Genomic DNA, 13,473 nt, shown 5'->3' with positions numbered 1-13,473 from the left:
TTTTTGACTGCAAGACAGAATGACATGTGTGGACCTGTCCACTGTTCAAATTCACACATATGCAAGTCTCTTTAATGGAGAAATGTATTCGCAAGCTCACACAGAAAATCTGAACGATGAAAAAGTGTGAAACACAGAAGTCCTGTAGTGGCCTTTTTTATCATTAACCTTTATTTTTATACAAAATACAAAAAGTTTCACAAATTTTCATTGACACCGAGTCCATCCCACATACTTGAGACAAAGTTTAACATCTTTTCCATCAGATGCCTTGATTATATACATACATATACATTACCTCTCAGTGGGGTTTTCCGTTCCTGTTTAAAAACACTTAACATCTCACTGCTCACTTTGCTCAGTTAAGAGAATGTTATTCTACAAAGATTTTTTTTTTCTAGACAATTCAGGTACTGGCTGATGCTGTAAGGTAAGCCTCTTTGAACACTGTTGCCTCAAAAACTCCCACAAATGTGATGTGTGGCAAGGCCAAGCTTACTACAATACAACTGTGAGTGGTTCTTGAACATTACGGCCAATTCTTTCAATTTCTATTTCTTTGTCCTTTGCAGAAATCTCCAAGTCCAGTCGTGGACGGTTTCGTTAAGTTTTTATTCCCTTACCTGCTTAAAATCTTATTTTGTCATGCCCTTTCTCAGTACTACTATAGCCTGTGACCAAAAAATTGTTGCGTTGTGGGTTGAAAGCAAATGAGGGGTGTATGACCCAACCACATGTTAAAAATATAATATAACTCAACCCTTGAAGTTTTCACAACATCACAATTATTAGCAAATTAAAATAAAATCACAATTTTGTGTGTGTTCTGATCCAGGGACACAGTGGGGAAACAACAACAAGTTCTTATTGAAATGAAAACCAAAGTAAGAAAATGTGAGATAACTACAGTTAAATCAGATTAATGCATATTGTGAGCGGATATGTGTTTCTGCTTATGGACCTGCTCTTTGTGCACATGTGTAGCATGTAACATACTGACAGTCCAGACTCAGCCTGTTGTTTGACTGCTGTTTTTCTCTTGAGGCAAAACTACTGATAAAACAATGGATGCCTTGTGTTAACACGTGAACAGAAGAGCTGTGGACGGAGATTCTTTGAGAGAAAGCAGCAAACGGACGTCTTGTGAATAGGGTTAAAAGGTGAGGATTCTCAGTGGTACCTCCTGACTCTTCGCGATGGTCGCCATTGTTAGGTGTCAAAGTAGTTAGGATTGCTGACAACTGGTCTTCGTGTGTCCATGCAATAATACCCAAAGCAAATAAAAAGCAAATAGCTTCCACCCCTTTGGCGGCCAGGTTATAAAGGGCAGTTTCTCCTGAAGTTTGGAAGACATACTTGCAAGTTTAGGTTGTTAAAATCACAAGAGCCGCACGATCCACAACAATGACATTTTGTGAGGGGGAAGTTTGACGACTGGAGTTGTTTAGAATGTTTTAAAAATCCAGGTGACATCCGGTCCGTTGTTCTTTCTAGAAGTCTGTGGCTGACATAATAATAAAACCAAGCATAAAATCCAAGGATAAGGTGCTTCCACGCTTGTAACAAATACATCAGTTGCGGGGTTTCTGACACTCGAACAGTAGTGGGTAGACTTGCTCAACAGCTGTGGCCACGTTCTGCACATTTGGTCCTAAATGAAGGGTAAGGGGCGAGTGGGGGTTGGGGTGAGGACACAAGACCACATTTTGAGTACAATAAATAAATAACGGAAGAAGCAAATAAACCCTATATACAGACTATAAGAGAACAGAAGGCTCTACCATGTGGTAAAACAAAAAATGAGGGCAGCAAAGTTATTTATTCTGTGTTTAACTTCAGCCTGACGCATGGCTCAACATACTCAGAGGAAATAAACTATTTCACTCAGAGTAAAATTCCTTGCGGAATTGGGTTATTTTACAAACAGCTTTTCTGGTTATTACGGACTGTAAAAGTGCATTGCAATGTGACCTCAATCCCTTAAGCTGGTGTGCCCTCCAGCTGTATGTAAAGGAGGGTGGAGAGAGGTGAGTCTCTTATGCGTGTGTGTGCGTGTGTGTGTTTGTGTGTGTGTAGATGTGCACGTACCTGTGACTGTGATGCTGCCAGTAGAGAACACCTGTATAGTAGCTTTGAGATGTTTGATCCTGTACGTTACCGCAGGATGAAGCTCTGGTTCATAACTGACAAACACACAAACACACGGTTAAGTACCACACACAAGAGACTTTCGACTTTACAGGACACCGTATGCCGGCACACCATATGTTGTCATATAAACATGTGAATTAGAGGCTGACTACACCAACGCACACCAACACATGTGCTTGCTTATGACCATAGAGCTCAATGGACTCTAAAGCGCTGGCCAGTGATCCTACCACTAGAGGTCCTCCTGTCATTGCAAATATTGAACAGCTACAAATGAAGTAAGTGTAACACTGAAACAGCCATTTACATCACAGCACATGTAGTGAGGAATCAGGAAAAACTAAATCAAAATGAATGATAATATCAGGTAGTGATGACAGTCATTTGTGTTTTCTCCCCCACAAAATAAAACTAATAAACCAAAATGAGTGTAGTAAGATAACTGAATCTAGACTGACAATTGGGGGGATCGGGTCTGCTACAAAAGGAAGTATTGGTCAGACAGGTGTGGATGCTCATGACAGTGGTGTTTATTAGTGTGTTGATGCACAGTGCTGTATTACCTGGCAATGGGTCGGTTCTTCTTAGTAAAGTCTATAAGGCGGATTGCAAACGGCATGGAGCACACTGCCAGCACATTCACAACTTTGAAGGCTGAAAACCTCACCTAAACAGACAAGACACACATGAATGTATTTATACTTTCATATCATTGCATTAAACAAGAACCCTTTTCTTTCAACATTGGTCTTACGACCTCAGTGTTGACGAGTTTATCTATAGGTTATCCCTAATTTTACTCCCCAGTTATTGCAGATTTAGTGGACACAAGTGCTTTGCCATGTTAAATTCTTACCCGACCTAATACAAACACAAGACAGCAGCTTCTTGAATTGCAGATCTATTAAATATCAGGTTCAATCTGCAGGTTTGTCCTGTTTGCACTCCTCTGTTTTGTTTATGAGTCATGACACTTCATCTTCTACAAAGTGTAATAAAAAAAAAAGTTTGTTTTTTGTTCATGAAAGAACTAAGTCCTGTACCAAGTCCTGTGCCTCCTTTGCACAAACATACTCTTATTATGCAAACCTTCAGGCATTTTAATTGACTGGCACGCCACAAGCTTGCTTAGATTTCCATTAATTGAGTCAGTATGCGAAGATTAGTACGATTACGTTTTTTTAAGATAAGTTTTGAGACGTAGTGAAATGTGATTTTGTAGTATGAAACACAAAATTGTTTGTGAAAAACTTGCTGTAAATGACGGTCCAACTCTGACCGTGCATTTACAGGCACCGCCTTAAGCACTAGCATGACAATCTGTAATGCGATACCTCAACAGATATTATGAAAAACTCTATATTTGCATTACAAAAACCTGGTACTTGCTACAGTATTGTTAACCAAGAGCTGTGCGATTATTCTCACCTTGAAGCCGAGTTTCTGCAGCACGCGCGCTAACCTGCGAGCACCCAGCTTTGCCTCATCCTCACTGAACAAAAGAAGAGAGCAGGAGTGAGCAGCAGCATGGCAGCAGTTTATATACTGTGTGGTTTGGCACGCAGGGGATAAAACACACAAACAGCAACTGGCAGGTTCAGGGCATCAACAGTCAAAGCCATCACTGTGCTGACTGATTTGCTAGAAATGATAATGACTTGCTCTAATGTCAGTTGCGTATCCATGACAGGTGAGACAAATGACAGCACCTCTGAATTATTGGCAGTTAATGGGGGGGTTCGGTTAAACATTCAGCTTGGGCCAACATCACTGCACCAACAACACAGAGGCAGGACAGCCAAGGCCATCAGCAGCCAATATTTCTCTCACCAGAGAAAATGAATGGCACTTTGGCAACCAGCAGCTCCATTTGTCATGTGTAGTTGCAGTTGTGTTTTATGTCTGCCTGTCAGCCAGTGGTCGGTGTGAGTTTCATGTGTCTACCTTGTTGCTCCAGTGCAGATGATTTTCCCTGAGGACCAGATTGAGGCTGTTATCTTGGGCTTACGAAGCTTCATCAGAACTTTCTAAAGAAAAGTCACAAAAAAAAAAAAATGTAGCTGAAATTTGAAGTAATGCAGTAAAGCTGTACAAATGAATCCTCAGTAACAGTCTGCGACTTCCTTACCCCTACTTCTGGCTTATAGATGACATTGGTTCCCTCCAAGGCGATAGTGCGCAGGTTGAGGTGGCACCGGGTCCTGAAGGTCGCCACCACATTGGTGATGATGATATCGAGTGCATCGTCATTGCTGGAATCCATGAGGAAGTGTGCGGTGCAGCAAGAGGACCACAGGGGCTTTCTCCTCACACATTTATCACCGACACCATTATCGACTCCATTTCACGGACGGACAAAGATACGACAGGAGCTGGAAGGGGAACAAAGGTCTATTTATGGCTATTTTAGGTGTGATAAATGATAGATCTCAGTTTATGACATATAATTTTATTATATGCTGAACAATGTAATGTAATGCTTTGCCTACACCTTTTTTGCACGTTATTATTTGCCAAAAGTATTTGTTTTGATTGTTTTAAAGAGTCACATCGCCTAATAGCTTGCACATACAGTACAGTCAGCTAGCACTCAGTCAGGCTATCTCTATGTGTAAATGCAGCTCTCACACGTGAATAAAAAGGTAGGAAGGGGGTTTAAATTGTCACCTTAGCTGCAGCGCAGGTTCATCTGGATCTCCAGTTACGTGGATCCCTTCTACTTGAGATATGAACTGTGATCTCAAAACACGAATCAGACAGACATCTGAAAGACATTACAGGAATCATTTAAACAGTTGATCTATAGTAAGAATCAATTATTGACGTTAGCTTACGCGCTAATAACACAGTCTGGTATGTTAGCTAATCTCTGTTGATATTAGCTATACTGCCTATTAGGATTAAGTGAAATATTGCAGGCTAACGGGACATATAATGCATTCATGTAGGGTGTAAGTCGCTGCAGTTTTATCTCAAATGTACGGTTCATTGGCGCTACAGCTCATGCATCACTCGCCCCACTGTTGTGTTGCATAGTAACGCAACTGATATGCTTGTTTCAGGAAATGATGCTAGCTAATCTTGCCAGCCTAGCAAGCCGGCTGTCAACTATTCACCGAAAACTAATTCGGCATTAAATGCACGAGCTAACGTGCTGTGGTTTGAAAAATCCCACTAAAATTAGAGGCTAAAAACCCTGTTAAACGACACCTCGCCCACTACTGCACAGCTAATGTTTTGAATAAAGCTAGCCGTTAGCTAGCAACAAAGAAAAGTGCAGCGGCAGTAATGAATGAAAAGTTGTTAGCTAAGCTAGCTAGCAGGCTAGCTGTCCAAACGTTACACTGAGGACGATGTAGTCCCGCTGTTTCCGGTCGGGTATACGTGTTGATTGAAAATGTATGTGTCTGAAATATTTGCTTCAATTCTTCAGCTACCTCTTCAGCAAGCTCGGCGCTATAACCCCAGTACACAACAATCCAGTCAACGGTAGAAATCTGTGGACAGACCCCTTCCTCCGCAGAAAACTGACCAGCAAGTAACCCAATATCCGCTTTCAGCCTTCACAATAAAACAACGTGACCTAGTGAACTTCAAAATAACTAGGACTTCCGGTTGCAACTTTCAAAATACAACAAAAAGAAAATCGAGATTTTATTTTTTTGTTCATTTTAATTGCAGACAGTTTCCACACTACAAGAAGAAACTGTGGCTGCATTAACTTTTTTTTTTAATTTCAAAAACAGGTGCAGAAAAAATGTTAAAACATATTTGACACTGAGCCATTTGAAATTGCCTATCAAGTTAGATGGACACACATCTATGTTAAATTACATTAATTAATAAAAAAAGCACTTCCTTCTTTGATAAGCAGTCGAAATTACATTTAAATGTGTATGTGCTTTAATAACTGAGTTACACCCATTTGGCAATTAAAGCAAAAAAAAAAAAGCTAAAAAAAGAATAGCAAAAAAAAGATTGTATTATTAATACTAATGAAACACAACCTTTATTGCCAAATGCCTGCTTCCACAGACTGAATTGAACAGCAGCCAGTAACTTTGTCTAAAGTTTGCATCTTGCGCCGCCTTGTGGACAATAAGGGTTGTTTCTTTGTTAAGTAAAACATAATTTAGACATGATTTAAAGTAAAAAAAAAAAATCTGAAGTATTGTGCAGAGTGTCCTGCAGAATGAGCTAATAATTAATCACATGCAAAAACATGTTATTAATTAATTTTTAGTCATTCAGAGCTACAATTTGCAAATCCAAGGAAGGGTTAAAATGCTCAATTGACTTTAGCCAAATTCCGTGTCCAGATTTGTCTTTGTAATCATCCACGTCTGCCAATATTACACTTAACAGGCTTATGTTAACACCAAATCCAGATAACAATGTGTAACCTTTTTTACTGTTTATGGTGTATTGACATTAAAGCTACGTGGATTAGAACATCTCAGAGGAAAATGAGCACATCTGGTCGGTAAATGCTCCTCGGGGAAAATCTGGAGAGGCTACAGAAGATGAGAGGGAGTAAAGTTTGGAGGCGGCCGGGGAATGTTTGTGTTATCAATGAGAGAATTTGCAGCCGCTCCCGTGGCTCATGAATGAATTCGGTGAATGGATGCTGTCGTGAGGGTTCTGTGCACATCCTGCACTGATTGTGACCTTTAAGCAGATTGATCTTAACTCTATGAGGCTTCGTGTTGGCTTGTACTTTTACTTGAACTCATCTGACTCCCTCAGCTGTGTGTAACTTTGCACAAGGCTGCATGAACGCTGAACTGATAAGAATGACATACAATCCTTATGAGATAAAGTTGCTTTTAAACTAAACACAGATTCGAATTTTTGTGAGTCTGTGCACACATTCATGTGTACTTGTTTATGCGTCTTCATGTCCATGACTTATTGCTTGCTTATGCACATTTGTGCATTGTGTCCTGTAACCCAGCTAGTCTGCTCAAACTAATGCAAACACTTCTCCCGCCTGGCCCGCGCCCAAACAAAACAGAAAAATATCTTCTTTATGATTCAGCCTTGTTGTTATTGTCCTTCCTCCCTGGTTACCAAATTGTCTCTTCCCCCCCATCTCGTTTGATTCTCTCTGTGAAATATAGCCCTGTGATTCACATCCATTCTGCACAAGAGCCTTTTTCAGATGTCCCAAGATGTTTACTATAAAGGTTTAGATTTAGAGCAGGTTAGGAAAGTCAGACCGCTAGCATCCATGGCCGGCGTGCGTGTGTTTGTGTGTGCTGTGAGACGGCTGACGCAGGGCGCAGGAGTATGTTTACAGTTTGTTGGGGCTGCACATCACCGGGGCAGTCTCTTCCCAGGGGAACAATGCTCTTATTCTCATTAGGTCATAAGATGCAGCGTGTAAACACACAGATGTGAGCACTTACGGCTTAATAGATGCAGAAATGTCTAAGAATAAATAGACGGTCCATCACTGTAACTACTCTGTGTGTGTGTGTGTATGTGTGTCGAAGAAAGAGTGACCGAGGGAAAGTGAGAGATTTATCTTTTTTTTCATGTGTCTGGAAACATTTGTGTTGGTGTGCATGAGTTCATGTGTTCAAAGTTGTTCAAAAGTACCCAAAAGTCATACTTGAGTAAAAGTCTTAAAGGTGCAATATGTGAGAATTGTCAAGCCGTTAGCTTGTAGGCTCGATTAGCCGTGCATCCCCTGGTTAGTGTTTACGACTGCTAGCACGGGCTGTTGCTAGCCGGTTAGCACATGGACTTCATTAGATATGTTATTTCCTCAAATTCTACTCATTTTCATGAACTTTTGAATGTTTTGGACTAAAATTCGTACAACCAAAATAAAAAAATGAACAGAATGTGAAGAAAGTTACTGTAGTTAGCATGCTAACCACGTTGCCCCAGCCTGTCCTTTATTGTGAAATCACTCCTAGCCTTCCAGTCTGGACCGCTAGCTGCACAGTTAGCATCAGTTATCGGTCACTCTGGTGATATGCTTCCCCCTATTTGTTTGCAGCATGCATTTTGAAAGGTGACAATTCTTACATATAGAGCCTTTAATTTAAAAATGCTCCACTTTGGCTCGCATGCAGCAGCGCAATCTTCAAAGTAACTAGTAGCTTAAGTTATCATATAAATGCAGAGAGTAAAGGTACAACATTGGCCTCCAAAATGCAGTGTGGTGGAAGTATAAAGTAGCAGTAGTAAAGTAGTAATATAGAGTATAATATTAAGAGTACTCATCAAACATGACACAGAACATGTTTGCTATTGAACCATATAATAAACCCAACAAGGGTGAGTGGAGGCTGCACATCCATACAGTCACGGTCCTCAAGAGGCGGTTGTCCTCTGACTGTCTGGACGATCCGGACGGTTTGGTGTTCTTACGATAAACAGCTGAAAAGGTCACACAGATTTTTTTCTCCAAGCTCCCAAAGAAAGTAAGAAGAACCTTTGGAAACATGCTTCATCAAAGTCGCTTGAGAATGTGAAGACGACACAGCTTTATAAAAAACTTGAGTTTGTCCGTGTCCACAGGGGTGACCTCACTGTTGCCTGTAAAGTGGACGTGTTTGTCAGGACCCCAGTGTTTTGTTTATGTTGGGCGTACATCACAGGCCCATTTCAAAAGGACGGAGAGAGCCGGAGTTAAAGCTTCTGAGAGTCTTTGCGGTGGTGTTGTAAAACCGAGTTCAGCACCGGTTTGATGGATTTGTGGGAACTCTGTGTCCGATTGCTAGAGATTTACCAGTTTGAGTTTTCTCTGCAGAGGTCGATGAGGATGGTGCGTCTCAAAATAAAAGCAGAAAGGAAAAGGATCTAAAGGATAAAAGTAAAGGGAAAACGCCAAAGAAAAGCCAAAACCTCTTCAGTCTGTGTGCCGGTCCCATTTTGTATCCCTACGTGCCTTAAACGTGCACGGCTGCGTTCCTGCACAGATGCACGTGCACTGCATCCGCATGCCCACGTACCTCATGCGTGTACTTATGAGTAAGTGTCCCTGTACGAGACGGAGATGGATAGTGTGTTAGTTTGCCGTGCAGAGGGAATCCAGCGCTCTGGTAGTGCTGCTCCGGGGTCTCCCAGTGTAAACAGAGACGTGGGAACGACCAAGCCTGTTTACATCAGCTCCGTTCTTACTGGGACCAGTCGGCCAGGCATCAGGGGGCACGGCCAACACACCGGGCTCATGTGCGTACACAGGAATATGTGTAAGCAGGTTTGTTTAGACACGCATCAACCCTCGATTCAGGAAGCGATGTGGGTGCGGATTGCAATGAAGGAGTTCGTCTTCAGTAACCGAAACAGGGATGTAATGAATTGGCCCAAATTCAGTTGACCCATTTTTTAGGCTGATACACTGTTTAATCTATTCTAAACAATATTAATAGTATTGTGACTGGAATTGGTAACTCGGCAAAGTGACTCTTATGTCTGGTTTCTAGTCAAAATATCAAATTTCTTCCCAGTATCCTCCGAACTACACTAGAAAAACTTCAAAAATAGGTAAATAAGTAATAAATGAATAAACTATGACTACCGTGTAGAAACAAATCTGCCATTGGGATGTATGAAAATCAAATCTGTCTCGCTGACATGCTACATTCTAGATAATTGTGTCTTATTTCAAGTATAATGAGGTTGTTTTGAAGAGAAACCAGACAAATGCACTGAGTAAGGTTTGCAAGTTTTTCTGGTGAATAAGCTGTTTAACATAAACTCAGCACCTTTCTGTAAATATGACAGAATTGTGTTTATACATGTGGTTTCAGTCTTGGGAGAAAAAATACCAATCACACGACTTATCTAAACCCATCCTCAGCCACAAATATAATTTTTTATGCTGCTGGAGTCGGATCGTAAAGGATGCCGCAGCGTGCCAGGAGACCAAACCCCCCCCCATCCCCAAAGAACAGTTTTGACATTCAACCCACAGAAAAAGAGGAGTTCCCACAAAGAGGTGAAATCATCTCGCCCTCCCATCGCAGCCGAGCTCAGACGGAGACAATCACTCCCAACACTCATCGCGCCAGATTTACTGGCCTAACATTAACACACCTGCACAAATGTTATGGAGTTCCCTGCTCGGCCGTGTTTAGACTGGTTCGGGAAATGATGACACCGCCATGAGCGTTATCTGCTGCAAATCCAGTCCACGGAGAAAAGCACCTGCCCGATGAAATAATGCTGAGGAGGCCGGGTCATGATGAACTCATGGTCTTATATAGATATATTTATTTCCAAACTCAGCTGTTGTTGTTGTTGTTGGCGCAAACACGGCCTTTATTTGAGACACCTTTTTAATACTTTTCAAATCTCGCTTGATCTGAGGCTACAAAATGATCATTTACAGGTAAAGTAACAATAACCATCAGCTGATCCAATCTGTATATTATCTCTAATATTTTGCCTCACAGGGTTGACATTAATTATACCTTTAATTTGCTTATTTCCAGTCTTATTTCCCTTTGAGATTCACAATCTTGTTCTTTTTAAGACTCACAAAAAGAAAAACCTGGCACAGGACAAACAACATACAGTAGCAGGACCTGAAAGGACACACACATTATGCTCACCCAGCAAACCCGAACCACACCTACTCTATGGTTACAACTGTCATCTGCTAAAATATATAAATACACAAGTAATTAGTAATTTAATAAAAAGGGGATACAGCTCAGAAAGCACGAGAAAGGGGATTTCTCATCCAGGGCGGACGACACATGATGAGAAAATCCTTTTATGTCATCTAATCACAGTAATCTCATCTTTTTATTTAGAACAATTCCATTAGCTCAACTATGAAGCTGCACACAACCAATGCTTCGGGGGATCACATGAAAGACCCTGATGGCAAAACCTCCTCCCTTACAGACAGACGAGAACAAACAACACATTTCTGCCTCGGAAGCGTCCGGGGGGCCCCGCGGGCCATTTTGTCAGCACCTCAGACGGCCAGTGTTTGGCAAGAGAAGGAGTTGCTGTAAGCTTTGTGGAGTGGATTCTTCCTCTCTGACTAGAAAACAGAGCGCTCCGAAAACAAACTGCTGTAAGAGCCCGGAGGAGTTCGTCTGAACGGCCACGGAGGGAAAAACCACAAGTGTTGGCTGGTTTGCGAGGTTTGGGGTTATCGGAGATCCCCTTCAATTACACGTCTGGTTGCCCTTTGAGATAAAAGTGTGTGTTTTCTTGCGATCAGGAGTGAAATGCGTTTTTGTCGCTGTGTGTTGAGAAGTCAAAATTGTGGCCCTCCTCTTTACCTGTACCTCCACGTGAGCGTGTGTCAAGTGTCTCCTAAACTTAGACCGGTCTGAATTGGGTGGAGGTGAGGGGGGGTGTTGGAGGTGTTGACGTAGAAGGATGTTTTGGGGTGGCGTTTGGGGAGCGAAGCTGGGACGAAGGTGCAGAATGATGATGGGAAGGAGGGACTCGTGATAAGGGCGGCGTGTTTTAGTCGGCTGAGATCCGGGGAGTTGCGTCGCTGCACGTTTGCACGCTTTCTAATTGATCTGCTTTTGCTCACGCTTGCGTCCGCGTGTGATAAAACAAAGCAACAACAAAAAAAAATATCTCCCACTCATATTCGAGCAGCGCACACACACACACATGCCCACACAGACATGTGCGCACACACATACTGATATCTAAATTAATGGCCTCCTCGGGGAGTCATCCAAAGGCCACGGGCGTTTGGGAGAAGAGATTCTTGGAAAAAGGCTTCATCATCAGAACATTTGCTCATTAGTAACCCCATCTTAGCCATCCAGAGGGAGAGAGAGGTACACTGAGGAATACATGGACAAGGTCATATACTTATCATGTTGAAGAGGCATTTACTTTACAGTCGGCTCCAAATGACCATTTAAGTGGCAGATAGAGGGAGAGGAGCGGAGGAATCAGCCTTTGGTGTGAGGAGCGGGGCTAACGGGTAATGAGGTAAACGGTTCAAAGAAAGTCCAAAAACAGCGAGAAAGAGTAGAAAGGAAAAGAAAACAACAAAGAGAAAGATCTCAATTCTCAGCGAGTTAGACTCCCTCCGTCTCCTTTCGGCCTCACTCTGCGCAGGAAGTCATTAAAGAGTAAGCCAATAAAGCTGTGTCAGATATATTGTATCCCCGTCCGCCACAGAGATATAAAATATTAGCCTCCCATTCTCATCAGACGTGGGGATCAGCATTTTACAGGCACACAGTGTCCTCCTTTGGAGTTCAGGGAGTTTACTAAAGTTATCAACTGTCTCGTTGTTGGTTTTCAACATAATTGTTTCCGGTTTTTATTGAGCATGACTCACAACAGAGGGGCATTCTGGGTTTTAAATGTGGGAATGTGTCCTAACATGTCAACAACTCCAGCACTGGGTCTTGGTGGTCGCTTTTCTGGACACTAACAGAACAATTATTTTGGGTCGGGAGAGGTCCTGATCGCAGCGTTTCCCCTGAAAGCTACATAAATCAAATGATGGCCACTAGGGGGCACACAAACACCAAAATATGCTAACAGGTACATATTTCACATCCCGGCTGATGAAGTTCATTTGGATATTGTGTGACTTGTTTTTGGTCACTATTGAGAATAATGTATTGCTTGATGTTCAACGAGCCTCTTCAGCTACATCCGTCTGCTGTTTGGTGCCAGCAACCGGCGGACATCAGGTTCATCAGAGCTTCTTTGCTGGTAATAGCACATTAGAGTGGTGAGAATGAAATAATTAGTCAGTTTCTTAGAGTTAGAAACCAGTACATTGGGCTAAAAGACACCAAATAATTCAATATGGAGCTAAAGACAGACCTGAGACAGCTAGCTTAAAGCTAGTTTGGCTGCACGCTGGTGGAAACAAGGCTCACAGGAGCTGGGAGACTGAACCCAAACAGTAAGGTTTTGTGTTTTGGTTTGTGAACTACCTAGAAACATCTGCGGATTGTATGGACGCCATATTGTTTCTCTTCAACAGTGGATCACTTATGAAAGTTGCTTATAGAGCGTAGAGCTAAAATGACTCGGAAGTGTTTTCAGGCCTTCATCTTTTACCATTAGATTCACAACTTTAGTTCCATCTGTGTCAAAGACTGACTTGATGACTGCTTGATACTCTTTTGTCTCCACTGGTGCCCTCATCTTTGTGAAAATGATGCGAAAATGCCCTCTTGGATGCCACAATGGTAGATTAAACCTGATATCACCTTGCATCCACCAAACATCCTGAGTCCGCCTCTGGTGGACGCCAAAAACTGAGCTAAAAAGCAACTGATTATTGCACTTACAAAAACCAGGTGACACACGAAGGCAAGTATGCATGAATATTTTCCCACCGGTGTCAAGGATCGATGC

The 13,473-nt window shown here is 42.1% G+C and overlaps 1 protein-coding gene across 1 annotated transcript; it reads right to left on the bottom strand.

Moving 5' to 3' along the window:
• Nucleotides 1-148: 148 nt before the first annotated feature.
• tbpl1 (TBP-like 1) lies at nucleotides 149-5,720 on the bottom strand. The gene is made up of 8 exons (XM_030405866.1): nucleotides 5,589-5,720; nucleotides 4,819-4,915; nucleotides 4,280-4,523; nucleotides 4,096-4,178; nucleotides 3,580-3,643; nucleotides 2,715-2,818; nucleotides 2,089-2,183; nucleotides 149-1,651 (listed from the first exon to the last, which is right to left on the bottom strand). The coding sequence occupies exons 3-8, from the start codon at nucleotides 4,412-4,414 to the stop codon at nucleotides 1,572-1,574; spliced, it is 561 nt and encodes a 186-aa protein (XP_030261726.1). The 5' UTR covers nucleotides 4,415-4,523; nucleotides 4,819-4,915; nucleotides 5,589-5,720; the 3' UTR covers nucleotides 149-1,571.
• Nucleotides 5,721-13,473: the final 7,753 nt, after the last annotated feature.

The sequence above is a fragment of the Sparus aurata genome, chromosome 22, assembly GCF_900880675.1.
Source record: "Sparus aurata chromosome 22, fSpaAur1.1, whole genome shotgun sequence".
Classification (NCBI taxonomy): Eukaryota; Metazoa; Chordata; class Actinopteri; order Spariformes; family Sparidae; genus Sparus; species Sparus aurata.
Note: the sequence above shows the minus strand (reverse complement) of the source record. Positions and strands in the feature narration are given on the sequence as shown.

Coding starts and splice junctions, on each gene's coding strand:
- tbpl1 (XM_030405866.1), bottom strand. CDS start 4,414: ATGGATTCCAGCAATGACGATGCACTCGATATCATCATCACCAATGTG. Junction 2,819..3,579: donor TGCAGAAACTCGGCTTCAAG/GTGAGAATAATC, acceptor TTGTCTGTTTAG/GTGAGGTTTTCAGCCTTCAA. Junction 1,652..2,088: donor TGGCAGCATCACAGTCACAG/GTACGTGCACAT, acceptor CCCTTCATTTAG/GACCAAATGTGCAGAACGTG.